Source organism: Archocentrus centrarchus, chromosome 12, assembly GCF_007364275.1.
Source record: "Archocentrus centrarchus isolate MPI-CPG fArcCen1 chromosome 12, fArcCen1, whole genome shotgun sequence".
NCBI lineage: Eukaryota > Metazoa > Chordata > Actinopteri > Cichliformes > Cichlidae > Archocentrus > Archocentrus centrarchus.
In genome coordinates this window covers 352,959-373,337 of record NC_044357.1, presented here as the reverse complement: position 1 = coordinate 373,337, position 20,379 = coordinate 352,959, and the positions used below count along the sequence as shown (strand labels likewise).

Genomic DNA, 20,379 nt, shown 5'->3' with positions numbered 1-20,379 from the left:
TCTTTGTGAATGTTGAAATTAAATCAAGTATCAATTATATAGCAAGAGGGGAGGAGTCAGAGATTGTTGAAAAAAAAAATCTGTCTGCAAGCAGGTTAGATGCACATTATCTGTTAACCTGGAGTCAACGCTCTCTTTCAGGATTAAACTTTGAGTAAACCTGCTTTCTGGAACGAGCCCAGGTACATGATTGTTGATGTGAAAAAACACAAACAGTTGCATCTGCTAAATTATTTATTTGAAAGACTGCAGAACAGAAGCAGATTATAGATAGATTTAAGTGACCAAAGAATTATTAGAGATCAGCAGAGATGCTGTGATGTAAAGCACTCTGCAATGCTTGAATGGGATGAAATCAACTCTGAAACGTACATTAACAAAATATGTTTCTCATTTCACATTTCTCACTTTATGTACAAGTCATGTTATTGTGTTTTAAATGTGTTGTAATGGCCAGACAACAGTTAATACAATATAGTGCTGTTGTTCTTAGTAAACTGGAAACGTTAAATTAAGAACAGCCTGTAAATGTGTTGTGTACAGTCATCCATATGAGGATAAAAGAAAAAGATCATTAATCATTAATTAAAGGCCTTTAATCAAGTCTGGTGCATGTGAATGCATTCTGATCCATGGTCATCTGAGGCCTGCCAGTGCAAAAGAAGACAATAAAAAGGTGGGGATAAGCTGTCAATGGTGGCTTCATAAGTAGGAAACCAGATGAAAATGTGACACAGAATGAGGCACGTTTCACAGAATTTCTTATACGAGAAAGAAAATTTGCTTAAATTTGATTGAAATTTAAAAGCAATTTTGTACAGAAGTCACAGCCTCAGTTGCCTGAAATATTGAGGGCTTCTACAAAAATAAAACTGATGTTTAACTGAGTCAATTTCTCAGTAATTTGTTTCCGAAGAAATCTGTTAGGTACATCTGAGACTGAGAGCATAGCAAGTACGAAAATGTCAGCAGAAAACAATGCAACAACACTGCAATGTGCCCAAGTTATCAAGGATTTCTAGTTTGTAACATCAAATGAACTAAAAAGGCACCTCACATTTCTCAAGCTGACACTAAAACCACTTGGAATATCTTCTTCAGTGGAATTTAACTGCAAGCTCCCAATATTTTACATGTTGCAATAATGTAGCAAACTTCTTTAAATGCGTAGCTTCCATCACTGTTCTGGAATATTTTATATCACCAACTCATGTCAAAGACAACACTGTGTTTAAGGCAGTGGTTCTCAAACTGTGAGGTGTGGACAACTGAGGAAATTGGTGTGATTTATGTAGGGAAAATAAACTAATGTCAGACCTGTAATTTACTACATTTCAGCTTGGATTCTCTGTTTTAATTTGAATATAAATTATGGGGCAGGGGAAGACTTGTGGGTCAACTTTCTGGAACTCTTGAAAGGGGGAAAAAACCGTAGGAATTTTGAGAACTACTGCTTTAAGGCAACCTTGCCTTAAAGCAGGACACCGATGTTTCGATGGGTCATGTGGAGACTGGCTTGGCATCAGACGTGTTCTCGGTGCATGCGACTTGACCTAGTGGTGTTAAGAAAATAAGAAAAATAACACCCAATCACACGCTACAAAACTGCCAAAACATTTCCTCTTTCACACTTGAATCCATCACAGGAGCATTTCTATGGTGGTGTTCATTGTGTGTGTGTGTGTGTGTGTGTGTGTGTGTGTATGTGTGTATGTGTGGCGGGGTGGGGGGTGGGGTAATTGGTCTTCACCAAGTCTGTTTTTCTTCTTTGTCCAAGATCACAGAGGTGTTCAGGTTACTGCACAAATCAGGAAAGACTGTAGCGTGTCAATAAAATAGTTTCGTCATCTTCCGTTTCCATCTGTGAGTGTTTCTACAGGAAGACTGTATGCTGAGGAAGAAACTGCTAAAAAGAAAATGCTTTGGTCCATGCATGATCTGGCTTGGCAGTTAGGGTTCATACATCTCAGAGCACACATGACAGCGGCTCATATTCTATCAGTCTAAGGTACACTGATCCTGCCTGTTTCTATCCGTTCTCCTTCCACAGTACTAAGTGAATGCTATGGTCTGGCATACTGGTGGCAAACACAAGTCCAGAGTCATTGCCCCCATCCAAGCCGTTAAGCCAAGAGGTCACACCGGCCAGGAAACTGGATCCTCTTTTGGATTTTCGGTACGCCGGTAGTGGCCAACGGCCTGAGATAGCCTCTGTTCTCAGGTCCATCACATACAGGAAGTGGTTGTCAAAAAGAAGTGCAAACACCTCCCCGAAACTGAGCAGGGACAGGTTGGCTGGATCCTGCATTTTTATCACCCTGGGAACAGACAAACAGGCTGCATTTAGAGTGCTGCCAAAATACAATCAGTCAGTTACTCAGCAGCTTGTTCTGTTAGGATGTGCAAAAAGTGAGTCTGAACAACAGCAACAGAAAAATCACTAATGGCTCCACAACATATAACATTACAGTCACCCATCAAATATATTATTTGATCAATTGGGATTATTGAAGTTTTATGAGTTGGTTGATTTTAAGATTTTGTTGATTATGTATAGGGCACACAAAAATGTATTACCTTTGAATATTCAATCTAATTTTATTAAGAGAGAAAATATTTATAATCTAAAGGGATTTGAAATGTTTGTAAAACCTAAAATCCGAACAAGTTTGAAAGAGAGATGTACCACTGTTCAAGGAATAAGGTTGTGGAACAATTTGGCAGGTGATAAAAATGCTGATTCGATTAAATTATTTGGTAGAATCCATCCATCCATCCATCCATTTTCTTCCGCTTATCCGGGGCCGGGTCGCGGGGGCAGAAGCCTAAGCAGAGAAGCCCAGGCTTCCCTCTCCCCAGCCACCTCCTCCAGCATTTGGTAGAATGTTAAAAGTAAATCTGTTGGTGAGATATAAAACTATATAACATGTATTTATACACGCTATTATTTGAGTGGTTGAAGTTTTTTTTGTTTGGTTATTAATAAGAAATTTGTATATGTGTGTACGCATATATTTTTTTGTTAAATAGGGGCAGAGATTATTAGATTTTTTCTTCTATCTGCTTCCTTTCATTTTATGAGATTTGTTTTCATCCATCCATCCATCCATTCGCTTCCGCACATCCTGTTAAGGGTCGCGGGGGGGCTGGAGCCTATCCCAGCTGTCATAGGGCGAGAGGCAGGGTACACCCTGAACAGGTCGCCAGCCTGTTGCAGGGCCAACACAGAGGGACAAACGACCTTTCACACTCACATTCATGCTCTCATTCACACCTATGGGCAATTTAGAGTAGCCAATTAACCTAACCCCAGTAAGTGCATGTCTTTGGAATGTGGGAGGAAACCGGAGTACCCGGAGGAAACCCACGCAAGCACGGGGAGAACATGCAAACTCCACACAGAGACGGAGAGGCTTGGGCCAAGGTGGAATCGAACCCAGGCCTTCCAGATGGTATTCTAACTGTGAGGCAGCAGTGCTAACCACTACGCCACCGTGCTGCCCCCGAGAGATTTGTTTTTTGTATTGAAATTTGTTTTGTTTTTAACTAAAATGAATAAACGATTAAACATGAAACATGAAAACATATTGCTTTAATATTTGCCCAACACATAAAAGGTCCTGGTTTAAGAACAAGAGGAGACAAATCCCTTTGGGGATGCATCAAGAAGGGCATCCAGCCTAAAAATCTGTCAAATTAAATAGGCTGAGCTGTCTGCTGTGGCAACCAATTGTAAATAAAGGAGCAGCCAAAAGCAGCCAAAGACCCAGACTGAATGACTAATCCACAGGTGTGCTCTGAGCTTCTTGAGTTGTCATTTATATTCATTTTGGGGGCTCCAGCTGAGCTTTGACGTTTCCGTCTCTTACGTCACAACTATGTCCTCTAACAATTCCTGTGCAAGAATCGCACATTAAGTTACATTTTTATGTCTCTTTAATTCAATTCAGCTTTATTTATATAGCACCAAATCAAACAGTTGCTGCAAGGCACTCTATAGCGTAAGGTGAAGATGATATAATAGAGAGAAAACCCCAACAGTAAGATTACCCCCACCAATCAAGCAACAGTGGACAGGAAAAAAACCCTTTTAAGTGAAAGAAACCTCCAGCAGAACCAGGCTCGGGGAGGGGCAGCCATCTGCCGCAACCAGTTGGGGAAAAGGGGAGGGAGACAGGACAAAAGACACACTGTGGAGAAGAATCGGAGATTAATAATAACTACTGATTAAATGCAGAGTTGTGTACAAACACAGCAATACAGTGGCATGGTGGTTAGCACCACTGCCTCACTGCGAGAAGGTCCTGAGTTTGAATCAACCATCTGGCCAGCGCCTTTTTGTGTGGAGTTTGCATGTTTTCCCTCTGTCTGCATGGGTTCTCAGTGGGTACAATGGCTACCTCCGACAGTCCAAAGACTTGTAGTTAGTGGGGTTAGAGCAGTGGTGATTCTAAATTGCCCACAGGTGTGAATGGTTGTCTGTCTCTCTGTGTTAACCCTGCGACTAGAGTGTACCCTGCCTCTGCAAAATACACACTGTTAAAAGAGAAAGGCTGAGATTAATAATAAATAGTGATTAAATGCAGAGTGGTGTATAAAACACAGAGTGAAAAGAGGTGAGTGAAGAAGAAATGCTCAGTGCTTTACATGAAGCCCCCAGCCTAAGCCTATTGGATTCAAGATCACCTGATCCAGCCATAATTATAAGCTTCAACAAGACCGGTCACCAATGGGGATATCCTCTCACCATTAATGAAAATATAAAATAAATATAGAATTCAGGAACCCATTACAGCCTTGAATCATAATAGAAATCCCTTCAACAAACATCATATTACCTTCTGAAAAACTATTTTGCCCTAATCTGGGGGCCTTGCACTAAACTTTTATCCAAATACTTTTAGTCATCCCTGGGTTAGTACAGATATAATACATATTCAGCAAAAATTTGTTTTCCATATTAATAATACTAATTTTAAGCATGCTTAAGAGATTGTAGAAATGTTAGAGATAATCACAGAATATGAAATAGTTTTTGATAACCACATCCTAGAAAAGACAAAAGATTTCCATGGTCAAAAAAATTGGAGAATGTACATACTGCACTCTTGTACAAGGGTATATACTACATAATGTCTTTCTATTTATAACATCTATAACAATAAGCCAGACATAATGCATGCGTACAAGGTATTCACATCATATTATACTCATGTGTACATAATGCACCCATACTGATACCAATATATTATGTATAACATCACTATAGTTACAAGGCAATCATGTACAAAACATAATGCAACCATGTTGTTTACATTTGAGCAATATTTCTGAGCAGCAGGCATGACTTTAATAATATTTGATGAGTCATAGTCCGTACTGTTCATGGCCAACAGTCATCTCTGACCAACATTTAAAAAAATGCTCAGGCAATCACGAGTTTGCGTCACAGGATAATCAATAAGGCTGCAGCCTAGAACTGATGTTACTATAAATAGACTGGTTCTTTAATCTCACTAAACTATACACCGCTCAGATCGCACCTTGTGATCTCGAACACTTTCTTAATCCCAAAGAAGAGCCATACTGAAATCTAGGTATGAAATATGGACAAGATGACTAATCCATGGGCACTTTGAAAGAGCAGCTCATAAGTTTTCAACCCCCTTTTTGTTCTGTGTAACTTTCTTTTATTTTCTGTTCTGTTGCCTAAATCATACTAAGCATCTCAATGTTTTTATAAAATCATGCAATCTATTTTACCTGAGAATCTCAAAACTGGCAAAGTCCCACTGATAGACTCCAAGGTCAGAGCTGCAAACAATGTAGCGTCCATCAAACTGCAGGCGAGGCTGGAGGCTGATACTGCGGTCCTCTGACACTGACAGCGTCTTTAAACACTTGCAGTTGATCTCTCGACCTAAAGGCCATACCTAGGCTCAGAAAAGAAATTTTATCAGACTTGGAAATCTTTCTTTCTTTTCTTTAATCAACCCTCAACACAGGTTCAGGAATAAGGCTCTTTCTTTAGTTATACAGATCGATCGGGTATTATTCATCAGTATATACTGTTTTACACCCTTTGAATAGTATTTCATGACAGTGTGGACTGGGTTTGTTCATTATTGGGGGTGGGGGGGGGGGGGTCGTTTTTTTTTTTTTTTTTTTTTTTTTTTTTTGTTTGTTTTTTGTTACTATAATCTTTTTCTTTTTTTTTCTCTCATGGATATTTCTTGTACATTTATATCTTTGTAAAGTGATTTTGTAATGTAAAATTTTCAATAAATATATCAAACACTAAAGGCCATACCTGCACACCAAACACAGGACTGGCTCCATTTTAAGGACTCTTCAGGTATAGCAGGTCATGCATGATGATTAACCCCTTTTTATATGAAACAAACTGTGGAAAGGAACATTACCTTAATCTCGTACTTGTCAGCACTGAGGAGGATGTAATCACCAGGACTGTGGACCATCGATTCCACTTCACTCTTCTGTAGTATCACCTGATGACAGGAAAGCACATGTTGCACATACACAATATTGCCAAAAGTATTCACACACCCTTTCACTTCCATGGCCACTGGTGTATATAACCGAGTACCTAAGCATGCAACTGTTTCTACAAACATTTGCGAAAGAATGAATCGCTCTCAGGAGCTCAGTGAATTCCAGCATGGTCCTGTGATATGATGCCACTTGTGCAACAAATATAGTTGTGAAATTTCCACGGTCAAAAATTCCCATATACACACCCATAAACCTTGTGGAAGGCCTTCCCAGAAGCACTGAAACTGTTATAGCTACAAAGTGTGGCCCAACATCATATTAAGCCCTATGGGATGTCACTCAAATTTATATTGAAGGATTCTTTATTGTGTGTGTGCATGCGCATGTGTGTGTGCATGCGCATGTGTATATGTATATGTATGTATACAATATATACATACATGCACACACATGAAATGTGCACTATTAAATAATAATAAATACTAAAAATAAATATGGAATTAACAGTTTCGGATGTGGAGTGATGGTGCCACAGCAGTCACTTGTGCAAGAACAGTGAATATGCATGTGAAGGCAGAAAAGTGAATACCTTTGGCAATATGTATGCATTAAAAACAAACAAATAGTAATGGGATTGCTTCATATCCTGCCAGGATCTCAATGACAGAAGAACACTAAAAGTTCATTATTAGTAAAGATAACTGACGTTCAATTCTCAGAGCCACAGAAAGTTTCAGACACACAAAGAAAGAATTCTGACCTTGGTGACCCACTCAGTGTGTCCAGTCAGAGTGTTGAGACAGGCACCAGCAGATAAAGCCCAGACTTTCACTGAGAAGTCTGCAGAGCCACTGACAAGCACATCCAGCTCATCATTGTAGTCGACACTGAAGACTGAAAATACACAGGATTGCACATATGTGCACACACACACACACACACACACACGCACACACGCACAAATATGAATACTGTTACATCAAGAGATGTAGTAATATATATATATATATATATATATATATATATATATATATATATATATATATATACACACACACACATACTAATGATCACTGATTCTCAAAGCTATCCTTAGGAGAAGTTGCAGTATTGTAACAAAGAGGCAAGTGCACTGTTGATGTCTTCAGCTGAACATTATAATGCATTTTGTGCAAAGTGAAGATACCCCTCATCTGTACACATTTTTCAGCTGGCATTAGAGGAGCAATGGGACCTTGAATCCATCAGCGACTCACTGCACTCTGTATCTCTGCCCGTTCCCTAGCCTGGTTCTGTTGGAAATTTCTTCTTTTTAAAAGCAACTTCTCACCTCCCCATCATCGTTAAGTTCACAGGAGAGAATCTGATCTGCGCCAAATCACAACAAACAGTCGCCTCAAGGCGCTTTGTATTGTGGGTTAAGACCCTACAATAATACATATAATAATGGTTCACTCTCCTGCCAGTTATCAAAACACTGTTACTTTCTAGAGTAAATGCTGAGATTTCAGATCTTAAAGTGGTTTCCTTGCTCTAACCACCAGACCTCACGATTCCAAGAAACAAGCTATTTATCTGAATGTCTTTGTTTGGAGGTAAAACAGAAGCAAGCACTTAAATGTTCACAAAAATTCCTCAGTTTACAGAAAAGTGCACAGTAAACTTTAAAGGATGCCAGAATAGACAGTTGGGTGATATTTCTACTGTCTGATTTTGGGTTTGTTTCCACCCTGTCTGCTTCTGTTTCTTGCCTCAGACTTTTCATGATGCCTTTTGTTTTAACAGATCTTAAAAATATCCTTGCCATGTAAAACACTGTCAGAACAAGCAGGAATAATTGTGAAAATAACAGCTACAAAAATAAAAGCCCATTGATAAGAAGCATTTCCTTTCACAAGTTTAAAAGAAGACTGAACATACTGCTTCTCCCCTGCACAGCTGATTGTTTTTACACTGCTATTAAGCACACATGAACTGCCTCTCCTCTAGCATTAATTTGCTTGCTACTCAAGATAATCCAGAACATATATTTGCTCAACACTGAAACCAACCTGCTCCTGTGTGGCCACGAAACTGCTGGATTTTAGCCCCTGTGCTCCACTCCCAGCATGCAATAGTGTTGTCAAAGGACCCAGTCACCAGCTTCTGTTCATCAAATTTTACTGTGGCACAGGTGTGCGTCTGAATTCCATAAATGCACTGTCCAGTGCGCACATCCCATAATTTGGCAGACAGGTCGTCAGATCCTGAAAAGCAAGTACAAACCATCCACGTTACTGCTGTAGTGACCAAAGAGGTCAAACCTACATAAACAGTGTTATGTAGAAGATTGAACATTTACATGCCCTCCACACACTGAGCATTAAAAACCATTGTGGTAATGGAAGCAAAGCCCCAGTACAGTCAGGTTACTGCTAGGGGGAGCCATGTGTCACTAATTCTATAACTATGTGCAATTCCACACCTATTCTATTTTCTTGAAAATATAAAACATACCCTGGTTTAACACTTTTTTGTTTACTAAATAATTCCATCTGTATTTCTTCATACTTTGGTTGACTTTAGTATTAATCTCAAATGCAGACACTTTAAAATAATGAAAAACCACTGAATTAGAAGCTGTGTCCAACCTTTTGACTTGTATTGCAAGAAGCTTGGTGAGAAGGTAACAACAGGTGGTACAATGACTTGGAAATGGAAGAAACACTATCTCCACAGTCAAGTATGGAGGTGGAAACATGCTTTGGGGCTGTTTTTCTGCTAAGGGTACAGGATGACTTCACTGCATTGAGGGTCAATGAACAGGCCATATACCATAAAATCTTGAATGAGGACCTCTTTCCCTTAGCTAGAACACTGAACATAGGTTATTATCATTAACTAAAATAAACGAAATAACAAAAATTGAAATTGAAAACATATTTTCGTTAGCTGAAATAAAAACTATAATTAAACGGAATAAATGATAAACTATATTGTGATTTTATAAAACTAACTGAAATTATAGATAAAATGACCTTTGTTTTAGTCATTTTATTTAAAAGCCTTGTGGATTGATATGAAATCACTTTTTTCTGCGCTATGGGTTTAAGCTGGGAGCGCCATCGTGCAACTATGTGTGCGTGCGCTCACCGCGCTGGTCCAAAATGTAATGGCAGCAGTCTGCCAAGAAACAGCAGAGTCCCATATTGAGTTTCTTTGAGTATGACAGCATAACCTGTTCAGTCCTTGTGCGTTTCTGGCTACTTTTCACCGCAGTATTTGAATTTATCAGTGAGAGAATAACAATCAGGAATAATCAAAGCATCAATATAAGGACTCACAAATGTCAGCAAATGAAGACTGCTGAAACTATCGGATGGACATGAGGGAATGGAGAAAGTGAAAAAAGGGAGGGACAAATGCGTTTGCAGCCAAAAAACTGAGCACAAAGAGCAAGGTCCAAAAAAAAGTCTCAGCCGGCACCGCTCATAAAACACAGCACATGACCACAAGGTAAATAAGACACATAATCCAGCTACAGAAGCATAAACGTGGAGATGAGGTCGTCCACTTTCGTAGGTTGTGTACAGAGGCCGCAAAGACCCTGCAAGTCTAATTAGCGAGCATCTAACCAAGCTAGCTCCAAAACAGAAGCAGCATCAGGTGGTGAACATCAGACTGCAGCTGGATCTGAGCTTTGATTCCTTCAAAGAGTTCAGTTTGTTTTTGCCACATTTAGGTGATTTTAATCTACTGCACTGACACTGAAGTTCACTGTAGAGTTTATCGTGTTTTGGAGTTCAGGTTTTTCTTTATGTTTCTCCCAGTTGATCTTCATGAGTGTCCCTAATATTACACACATTTAGCATGAGATGCTGCTGTCTTGAACAGTTGGTTGTTGAATACATTTCTTTAAACTGTGTAATTTGTTGAGTTTTTAATCATACAACAGTCACTGTTGTATGATTAAAAAAAGGAAATAACTCTGATGCAGAAGAACAGGAAAAGTGGAATGGTTCAGAGTTCAGGGTAGGAGAGGTGATTTGTACACCTGCTGTCTTTTGTCTAGTCAGTTTCTCCCACCTAAAAAAGTATGAAAAATAAAATACTAAAACTAAGCATTAAACCAAAAACAAAAACAAATAAAATGAGCAAAACCACTCTGAAAATGAACTAAAACTAAGTGAATTACAGAAAAAAAGAAAAAGTTAAAACAAACTAAAACTAAACTGTAATGTAAAATCCAAAACAAAAACCCTGCACTGAACATGGGCGGCTGACCAACTACAAGAAATGTCTTACTACTGTGCTTGTGAACAAGGGTTTCTCTACCAAGAATTAAGTCATGTTTTGCTTAGGGATCAAATACTTATTTCACGCAATGACATGCAAATCAATTTATAACTTTCGTGTAATGTGTTCTGATATTCTGTCCCTCTCCATTAAAATGAAACTACCAAAAAATTAGAGGCTGTTCATTTCTTTGTAAGTGAGCAAACTTACAAATTGAGCAGGGAATCAAATAATTATAATTATTTATCACATGTGCAGTCAATTAGTATTTGACTGCTCATATGAATTCATTGTGAGGTCAGTATGAAACAGTTTAATAGCATATGGAGATGGGGGTGACAGGTGGAGCAAATATGGTTCTATGCAGTTCTTTCTAGACTAGCACAAGGTGAATAAAGTGTCACAATTTGATATGTATCCCATGACCCTGGGCCAAGGAGCTCCTGGACTTGTTGACAGTGTTCTATTTTTTTTAATGACACCGGATTTAACCAAGAGCTGTTGTCCCTTGTCTCCAGAGTCCAAGGAAATAACTCTGATGCAGAAGAACAGGAAAAGTGGAATGGTTCAGAGTTCAGGGTAGGAGAGGTGATTTGTACACCTGCTGTCTTTTGTCTAGTCAGTTTCTCCCATTTATACATTAATGTGCTGGAGCTAAAGCAGGCTGCAAGAAGAAGGTGCTTTTTGTATAACTGTAAACCTGAGTGCACGTGGAAATTTCAGCCTATTCCCACAGGTGCACCATGCTGGAATATGTAATGTTAAAATAAAAAGCAAACAAAACATCAATGTTGTGTCTGTCTGTGTGTAGGGGACCTATGGAAACAAGAGGTTTTTTTATAGCCACAAAGCTGGAGAAAGGTATAAGAAAATGACAAAGCATTGCAGATAGCAGCTTTCTCAGTTGGAAATTTGATTAGGGAATGGCAGTTAATGGAAACACTAGAGGACAAGTTGAGGTCTAGAAGACTTTTTTAAATTCAGTTTTATTTATATAGCACCAAATCACAACAAATAGTTGCCTAAAGGTGCTTTAATATTGTACGCAAAGACCCTACAATAATACAGACAAAACCCCAACAATCAAAATGACTCCCTATGAGCAGCACTTGTCGAAAGTTGGAAGGAAAAACTCCCTTTTAACAGGAAGAAACATCCAGCAGAACCAGGCTCAGGGAGGGGCGGTCATCTGCCATGACCAGTTGGAGGTGAGGGGAGGGAGGGAGAGAGGAAAAAAAGACATGCTGTGGAAGAGAGCCAGAGAAGAATAATAACTAATGATTGCATCCAGGTCAAAAGGAACATTTCAATGGCAGAGAGAAGGACAGATTCAGTTAAACACCACCAAATTCTAGAAACAAATGCCACGGTGTATGTAAAAAGAAAATTGTTTTTACAGCTGCCTAATGAACCTAAACACACTGTAACATCCACAAGGGGTCATGCTTTTGCCAGTCCTCCAACCAAAAAAAACACTTGGAAGGGGAGGGGGGAATCACAGTGGTGTGCGCCCAGGAATCTCCTGGAACTAGGAACTTTAGCAGGTCTAATGTGGAAAAATCCTCCTAACAAGAACTGAAATACAAATACATATAAAAAGCCAAAGCCTTTACAAGTTGTGATACTGACAGACGAGGTATTAGTAGCCCCTTTGAGCCACTGTGGCTCAGGGGGGTCTACTAACTGGGAGGTCTATGATTCAATCCCCAGCTTTTTCAGTCTGCATGTCAAAGTGTCCTCCGTCAAGGTAAAGAACACTAATTGTCCCCAATGCATCCATCAGTGTGTGCATGTCATATATGGACATTTTAATACACCGTTTTCTAATTGCAGTTTTTCATGTCTGCATGGGTATAATTTTAGGACACAATATGTCCATAGCACATCTAAAATAAGTGTTAGTAGTGAATATTTATCATGTTGACACAAATATCTCTGGATGAACCTGATGACCGCTACAGCACTATCGTGGGTTTTTAATAGCTAATAATTTGATGTGTCTTTATCAGAGTAGGAAAATAACCCACAGTCATGAGGTACCTGTGCAGAGGAGGCCATCCTTGTAATAGAGAGCATATACTCGAGCACTGTGACCAATAAGTGATGATGTCTCAAAGGCTTCCTGATCCTTTAACTGCATCATACGCAGCTTAGCCTTCAGGTAGACCCCCTTCCAATGTGATGCATCCTGAATTGTCTCATCAATCTTCCAGCCAAGCTCCCGACACACACCCTGCCATACCTCAGTGCACGAGTTTATCACCTACAAAAAACAAAAACAAAAAGGACAGAAAGTAAGAATGTTTTGGCTGCTCGATTATGGGGAAAAAAAAATAAAAAATCAAAGTCACCATTATTTTGGTCAATAATGAAATCACGATTATTTAACCCATTGACTTTACCAACACACTTAAAGAACATGGAATACCTTGAAATCTAGTGCACTTCTATAACAAGTGCACTAGATAACAAAATACTGAATAGAAACTAAAATACAGAATATATAAATAAAATATTTTAAAAATATATAAATAAACTGCAATATAAATAAATACATTCTAAATTAAACACAAATAATAAATTAATAGAAAGGTAATGCCAGTTATCATGACTGATAATACTAGGAAGAAATAGAACCAAGCTATATATACCAAATAAATTTGCTCACATTTTAGTGCCACAGCATCCTGGCAGATCCTGTACATGTATTCAAAAGGCTTGGTTTTATCATTGGTAGGGACATGAGTCAAATCAATTTCCGGGATTTTCTGTGAAAAATTGAGGTCCGGTGCAGTACACCCGCAAAACACATACTGGTAGGGAGATATCCCTACCCTCCCTTGATACAGTGGCTTGCAAAAGTATTCATACCCCTTGAACTTTTCCATATTTTGTCACATTACAACCGAAAACATAAACATATTTCACTGGAATTTAATGTGAAAGACCAACACAAACAGGTATACAACTGTGAAGTGGAAAGAAAATTATACATGATTCAAAACATTTTTTACGAATAAAAAAACTGAAAAGTGCGGTGTGCCGGCAATGTAGCTGGCCCCTTACGTAGGTTACGTTGTAGGCCCTGCAAAGACTAAATGCTGCCGAATATATGAGAGCCAAGAGTGTACTTGCGGAGCTTAATACGACAAAATCGTTTAAATAATAATAGTTTTTTGTCGATTACAGTTTTTGAGATTGTTTGGAGCAAAAAATTAAGATCAAAATTCGATTAATTGCACAGCCCTATTTGATGCCTCAAACATCTTTTGTCAATCTCTGTGGAACAATAATAAACACATTTATTGACGTCATATGACGTTAAACCAATTAAGTTTCTACTTGTAATTCACTCGGCTCACGTTTCATTTAGTCATTATCTATAGATTAAAAGATACATTTACATAAAAGTCAACAATTAATATGTAAGAAAAAAAATAAAATACATGCCTCTCAGTAGACAGGCTCTATTCATCCTGATTATGAAAAGTTAAGTCTTTGTACAGTCTCTACAGTCTTCGTATGCATTTACTTTCCATGCAAGGAAACAATGAGGGGCCTTCAAAGGAAGCTGTTTAAGTAGGGTTGTAAAAAGTAAATACCATCAGTGTATGACCTACAGTGGATGGCAGTTGCAATAAGCCCAGTTTTAAGCAGCCAACATAAGTACCAAACCTTCTAGTCAAAAAACCCAAACAAAAACATACTGCATCCTGACAAGAAGTAAGTGAAAGTATACTCAAAGTATACACTTAAATTGATATTTTATTTTATTCTGAATTTATCTAAATAAACAAGTAATGGCTGTAATCTTGGAATCAATGGTCTCCAGAACATAAAAATTACAGATACAGAAACAGCATTCAAATCTCAGTCAAATAACTTAAAAGATTCAGTGACTTTTCCCAAAAAACAATGTCTGACAAGCTTTTCTTCCCACATTAAACTTCTACTGTGACAGCATTAGTTTCATCAACAGATCAATCCAGAGTGCCCATGTTTATATCATTAGAGCACTAAACAAACACCATGCTTCACATGGACACAGTGAACCAGGAAAAACCATAAGTACACTTACCTCAATGGTTAAAAGATAACATGTGACAACAGTGAGAGGTAACAGTGAACCTCAAATGCGTGCATACATCAGTGCAAAAACACAACCATCTCACACATTTTCTAGTTTAGCTGTTGAATGTATTTTTGGGTGCTGGGCCAGGACAACCACCATATCTGCAATTCTGGAGTTATATATATTTTCAATATTCACCTTATTCCATTGTTTGCAGACTAGGCAGCAGGTAAGCAAAGTCTGAGGATCCAGCCAACGCAGCAGGTAGAAAGCCAGCTCCAAAGGAAGAAGGCGCAGAAAGTCACGTTTCAGCAGTGTCTCCAGTCCATTGGAGAGATGGCGGAGCTGGGCAGCACCACTTAAAGATATGAGGTGGTCCAGAGACTGGTTGCGCTGTTGGTCATTTAGAGTAAGGAAAGTGGCAGAGACTGACTCCAGCCACCCCTCAAATACCGTCTTCTCCATGGGCACATGAGAGCGACCTGCAACAACTGTAATAATGCAGGGTCTGCCCTCAACAGTTTGTTTAGAACCAAACGATCAAACTGAGCATACACAAAGCAGCAATGTGTATCTGGGATACAAACTGATGTTTTCTAGTCTGAACAAATTCACACTGCAATAATTAATTAAAAAAAAATAAGAAGAAGAAATCTGCAGGGTGACAGTGTTGTTCCAAAAAGTGATCGTCTGCCAAAAAGTGATTTCCGGTATGTGCCAGAAAATGATTGCCTGTATTTAAACTGTTGTAACTGACTTGCTGATCTATAATCTGTGGAAAATATGTCAAACATATCTCTCGTGAATGATATCAAGTCATTTTGAGCGAGAAGCAACATTTCTGTCACAAGGTAGAAGCTGCAATCAGTTTTTGGCAGTGACTTTTATATATTCTTTATTTATCAGGGTAAAAACTGTAATTGATTTTAAAAGTGTCTTTTAAAGAGAAATCTGGCCAAGAGGGCAGCAGAAATCACAACAAATCTAACAATACCCTCTATAAATTTATTTTAAGTGACCAAAGAGGCCTGGGTTTATTATAATGTAGGTGCAAAAATGCAGAGTCATAAACAAACTTGAAAAACAGGTCATTTCTTCATTTTATACATAAGCCCTTCATAAATCCTATTAACTACACTCTATTCACCAATATAAGCAAAGACAATATACATAAAAGCACACAGAAACATCGGAAATCACTTTATGGCAGACGATCACTTTTTGGCACAACACCGGCTTCCTTTTCAAGAGAGTGCAAATGATAAAATAAATAACGTTTAAATCTTTTTACGTACCACGAATGACACTAATTCTGAAAAGTCACGAACAATATTTGAGATTTCAGACATTTAACCTGGCTCAACCAGCATTATCTCCTGGCTCATACAGCAATTAAGCTCTGCCTATACATTTGTAGCAAGGCAGCTAATAACCAAAACAGAAAAAGGCTTTCCGTCAGGCTTCACAAAGCTTTCCGAGCTATGGCCTGCGTAATGAACGACACTGAACTGCTAGAGAAACCTATGAGTGTAAAATAACGCGCATTCACTTAACTGAAATGTTAATTTAAAGGCAGCTACTTTATGGGCTTCTGTGCCTGCTTATGCATTCGTTCTAAGTTAGCCCGACTAGCTAGCAACTTTTGTAGCTAACGTTAGCTGAGTAGGAATGCTATTGTTTAAGAGCTAGCTACTAGCGGAAACATTCAAACAAACAAACAAACAGTATATGCTAGAAAATAAATGAATTATCACTTAAAATGTAAACTCAAATTGTCCACCAACCAGAAAGCTGCAGGGAGTTTCCGTCAACACTTTCCCGGCTTAGTTCACATAGCTAAGTTAGCTGTCGGAAGCTAATCTGCCAACATCAACTTGAACGGATTCCCAAAGAAACCTAGTTTTGTAGTTGATGTTAGCTAATAATTACGATAATAATTATTTCTGTTAATACTGAATTACATGTAAGACACGTAACAGTAGTCTTCTTTAGTGTTCCAAGGCATGGATATTTCAGGTAGCAGGGGAGAATTGTAGCAGCTTCTGACAGCATGAAACGCTACCCCTGTATAAAGTGGTCGTTGACACCCTCAGTATTATCTTACAGGAGGTGTAGTAAGCATTTTTGCTAACGCTTCCCCAATAACAACGAACAAGATTTAATAATATAACACTCATATTTAACTGCTCTCCCAACGTGTTCTGTCTATGTATGCTTTGTAAGATTTTTGCATATGTATTTTCAGTTTTCCTCTCTTGTGACGTAACTTGCCTGTAAGACAACGTTGCTGGAAACAAAACAAAAAAAAATCGGTAAACTAACTTCCGGTGTCGCGCAAATAGGCTGTGTCCAAATAATTGACGTCACAGCAGGGCGACGAAGCCGAAGTTTCGAAAACTCCTCCAATGCAGCCCACAAAACGAAGCTGAAGTTGGTTTCCGATTGCAGCTTCCGATTCGGGAAATGGCTAAAGGGCCATTCCACGTAATGTTTCGCTACCTTCAGCATCTTTACTCTACTATAGTTAAAAAACTACAACACCTAGACACTTCAAACCTGGGCTAGATTATTCTCAACTAATAGCAGAATACTTAAAACCAAGTTTGTGATTTGTGAAACCTTTATCTGATTTGTGAAACTTCAATAAAAGGCCATTTCAGCGCCTTTTATGCATCTGGATCACACTAGAACTGATCCAGCTCCAAAACTACAACACCTAGACACTTCAAACCTGGACCAGATTATTCTATCGTACTGGCTAAATAAATAGAGCATAATGAAAAGAAAAGTCAAAATAGGCAAGTGTGTGTTAGTATGACAAGTCATAGTTAAAACCATAAAAATGCCAAACTTCAAACTTGTAAACACTTTTATTTCACAGCTTTTCTTTGAGTTTAGAGATTTGAACTATTCTATTTCTGCTCGTAGTTGTATGAGAAGCTTCTGTCTCTCACTGCAAAAAAGGCATTAAGTTATGAATCACTTGAATTCTTTTTCTGGTTTTTATACATGATTTTTGGATGCTCATATTGCTTCAGTTACTTTAATTCTCTTAATTAATTCTTAATTCTCCATTTGGCCATGTTCAATTTATTCCACTGCCTCAGCCCTGGTTAGTGCTCTTGTGTTTTCCTGTGTATTTATGGATGCCTGCTTTACATCCAAAAGTGCAATGTTAAAAACTGTTTTCTAAAAATACAAATATTTACTTCACATTCTAATAATAAGGGTTTAAGCTAACATGTTTCATTATTTCAGACCTTTTTTTTTTGGTGCAATAAAAGCGCTATTTGAATCAAAATAAATAATGAACAGATACTTTTTTACTCTTGATTTAGGTCATTTAATAAGGTTTACAATTAGAGACCTTGTATGTGAGGAGAAGAATTTTAAATTCTATTCTGTATTTAACAGGGAGCCAATGAAGAGAAGCCAATATGGGAGAAATATGCTCTCTCTTTCTAGTCCCTCTAGCTGCAGCATTTTGGATCAGCTGAAGGCTTTTCAGGAAGCTTTTAGGACAGCCTGATAATAATGAATTACAATAGTCCACCCTAGAAGTAATAAATGCATGAATTAGCTTTTCAGCATCACTCTGAGAAAGGATGTTTCTAATTTTAGAAATATTGCGCAAATGCAAAAAAGCTGTCCTGCATATTTGTTTAATATGTGCATTGAAGGGCATATCCTGGTCAAAAATGACTCCAAGATTTCTCACAGTGTTACTGGAGGCCAAAGTAATGCCATCCAGAGTAAGTATCTGGTTAGACACCATGTTTCTAAGATTTGTGGGGCTGAGAACAAGAATTTCAGTTTTATCTGAATTTAGAAGCAGGAAATTAGAGGTCATCCAGGCCTTAATATCTTTAAGACATTCCTGCAGTTTAACTAATTGATGTGTGTCATCTGGCTTCATTGATAGGTAAAGCTGAGTATCATCTGCATAACAATGAAAATTGATGCAGTGCTTTCTAATAATACTGCCTAAGGGAAGCATGTATAATGTAAATAAAATTGGTCCTAGCACAGAACCCTGTGGAACTCCATAATTAACCTTAGTGTGTGAAGAAGACTCCCCATTTACATGAACAAATTGGAGTCTATGAGATAAATATGATTCAAACCACTGCAGTGCAGTACCTTTAATACCTATAGCAAGCTCTAATCTCTGTAATAAAATGTTATGGTCAACAGTATCAAAAGCTGCACTGAGGTCCAACAGGACAAGAACAGAGATGAGTCCACTGTCAGAGGCTCTAAGAAGATCATTTGTAACCTTCACTAATGCTGTTTCTGTACTGTGATGGATTCTGAAACCTGACTGAAACTCTTCAAATAAACCGTTCCTCTGCAGATGATCAGTGAGCTGTTTTACAACTACTCTTTCAAGAATCTTTGAGAGAAAAGGAAGGTTGGAGATTGGCCTATAATTAGCTAAGACAGCTGGGTCAAGTGATGGCTTTTTAAGTAGAGGTTTAATTACAGCCACCTTGAAGGTCTGTGGTACATAGCCAACTAATAAAGACTGATTGATCATTTTAAAGATTGAAGCATCAATAATTGGAAAGACTTCTTTGAACAGTCTAGTAGGAATGGGATCTAACAAACATGTTGCTGGTTTGGAGGAAGTAACTATTGAAGTTAACTCTGAAAGATCAATTGGAGCAAAAGAGTCAAAACAAATACCAGCAGTGCTGAAAGCAGCCAAACATGAAGAATAATCTTTGAGATGGTTATGAATAATTTTTTCTCGAATGTCTAAAATTTTATTTGTAAAGAAATCCATGAAGTCACTACTAGTTAACGTGAAAGGAATACTCGGCTCTACAGAGCTCTGACTCTTTGTCAGCCTGGCTACAGTGCTGAAAAGAAACCTGGGGTTGTTCTTATTTTCTTCAATTAATGATGAATAGTAAGATGTCTTAGCTTTACGGAGGGCTTTTTTATAGAGCAACAAACTCTTTTTCCAGGCTAAATGAGCATCTTCTAATTTAGTGAGACGCCATTGCCTCTCCAGCTTTCGGGTTATCTGCTTTAACTTTTTTCATGTTCATCACTTATGAACAAGAACCCAAGATACTTGCACTCCTCCACCTGGGGCAGGCATTCAGCCCTGTGCTGGAGAGGGCACTCCACACTTTTCCGGCTGAGGACCATGGCCTCAGATTTAGAGGTGCTGATTCTCATACCAGCCACTTCACACTCAGCTGCAAACCTTTCAGTTCAGTTCAATTCAATTCAATTTATTTTTATTTATATAGCGCCAAATCACAACAAACATTTGCCTCAAGGTCTTTTGTATTGTAGGTAAAGACCCTACAATAATACAGCGAAAACCCAAAAGTCAAAACAACCCCCTATGAGCAAGCATTTGGTGACATTGGGAAAGAAGAAACTTTTAACGGGAAGAAACCTTCAGCAGAACCAGGCTCAGGGAGGGGCAGACATGCTGTGGAAGAGAGCCAGAGATTAATAATAACTAATGATTAAATACAGAGTGAAGTATAAACAAAGTAAAT

General features: G+C 38.3%; 1 protein-coding gene across 1 annotated transcript; it reads right to left on the bottom strand.

Annotated features, from left to right (window-relative positions):
- Positions 1-219: 219 nt before the first annotated feature.
- Positions 220-16,915, bottom strand: fbxw2 (F-box and WD repeat domain containing 2). The gene is made up of 8 exons (XM_030743193.1): positions 16,645-16,915; positions 15,059-15,351; positions 12,829-13,051; positions 8,565-8,759; positions 7,274-7,407; positions 6,423-6,509; positions 5,764-5,933; positions 220-2,318 (listed from the first exon to the last, which is right to left on the bottom strand). The coding sequence occupies exons 2-8, from the start codon at positions 15,323-15,325 to the stop codon at positions 2,030-2,032; spliced, it is 1,365 nt and encodes a 454-aa protein (XP_030599053.1). The 5' UTR covers positions 15,326-15,351; positions 16,645-16,915; the 3' UTR covers positions 220-2,029.
- Positions 16,916-20,379: the final 3,464 nt, after the last annotated feature.

Bases quoted from the DNA above. Each gene is read 5' to 3' on its own strand.
- fbxw2 (XM_030743193.1), bottom strand. From the start codon at position 15,325: ATGGAGAAGACGGTATTTGAGGGGTGGCTGGAGTCAGTCTCTGCCACT. The intron at 13,052-15,058 runs GTGAATATTGAA...TGTTTTTTGTAG, and splicing joins TCTGCAAACAATGGAATAAG to GTGATAAACTCGTGCACTGA. The intron at 5,934-6,422 runs GTAATGTTCCTT...TTCTGAGCCTAG, and splicing joins CTGACAAGTACGAGATTAAG to GTATGGCCTTTAGGTCGAGA.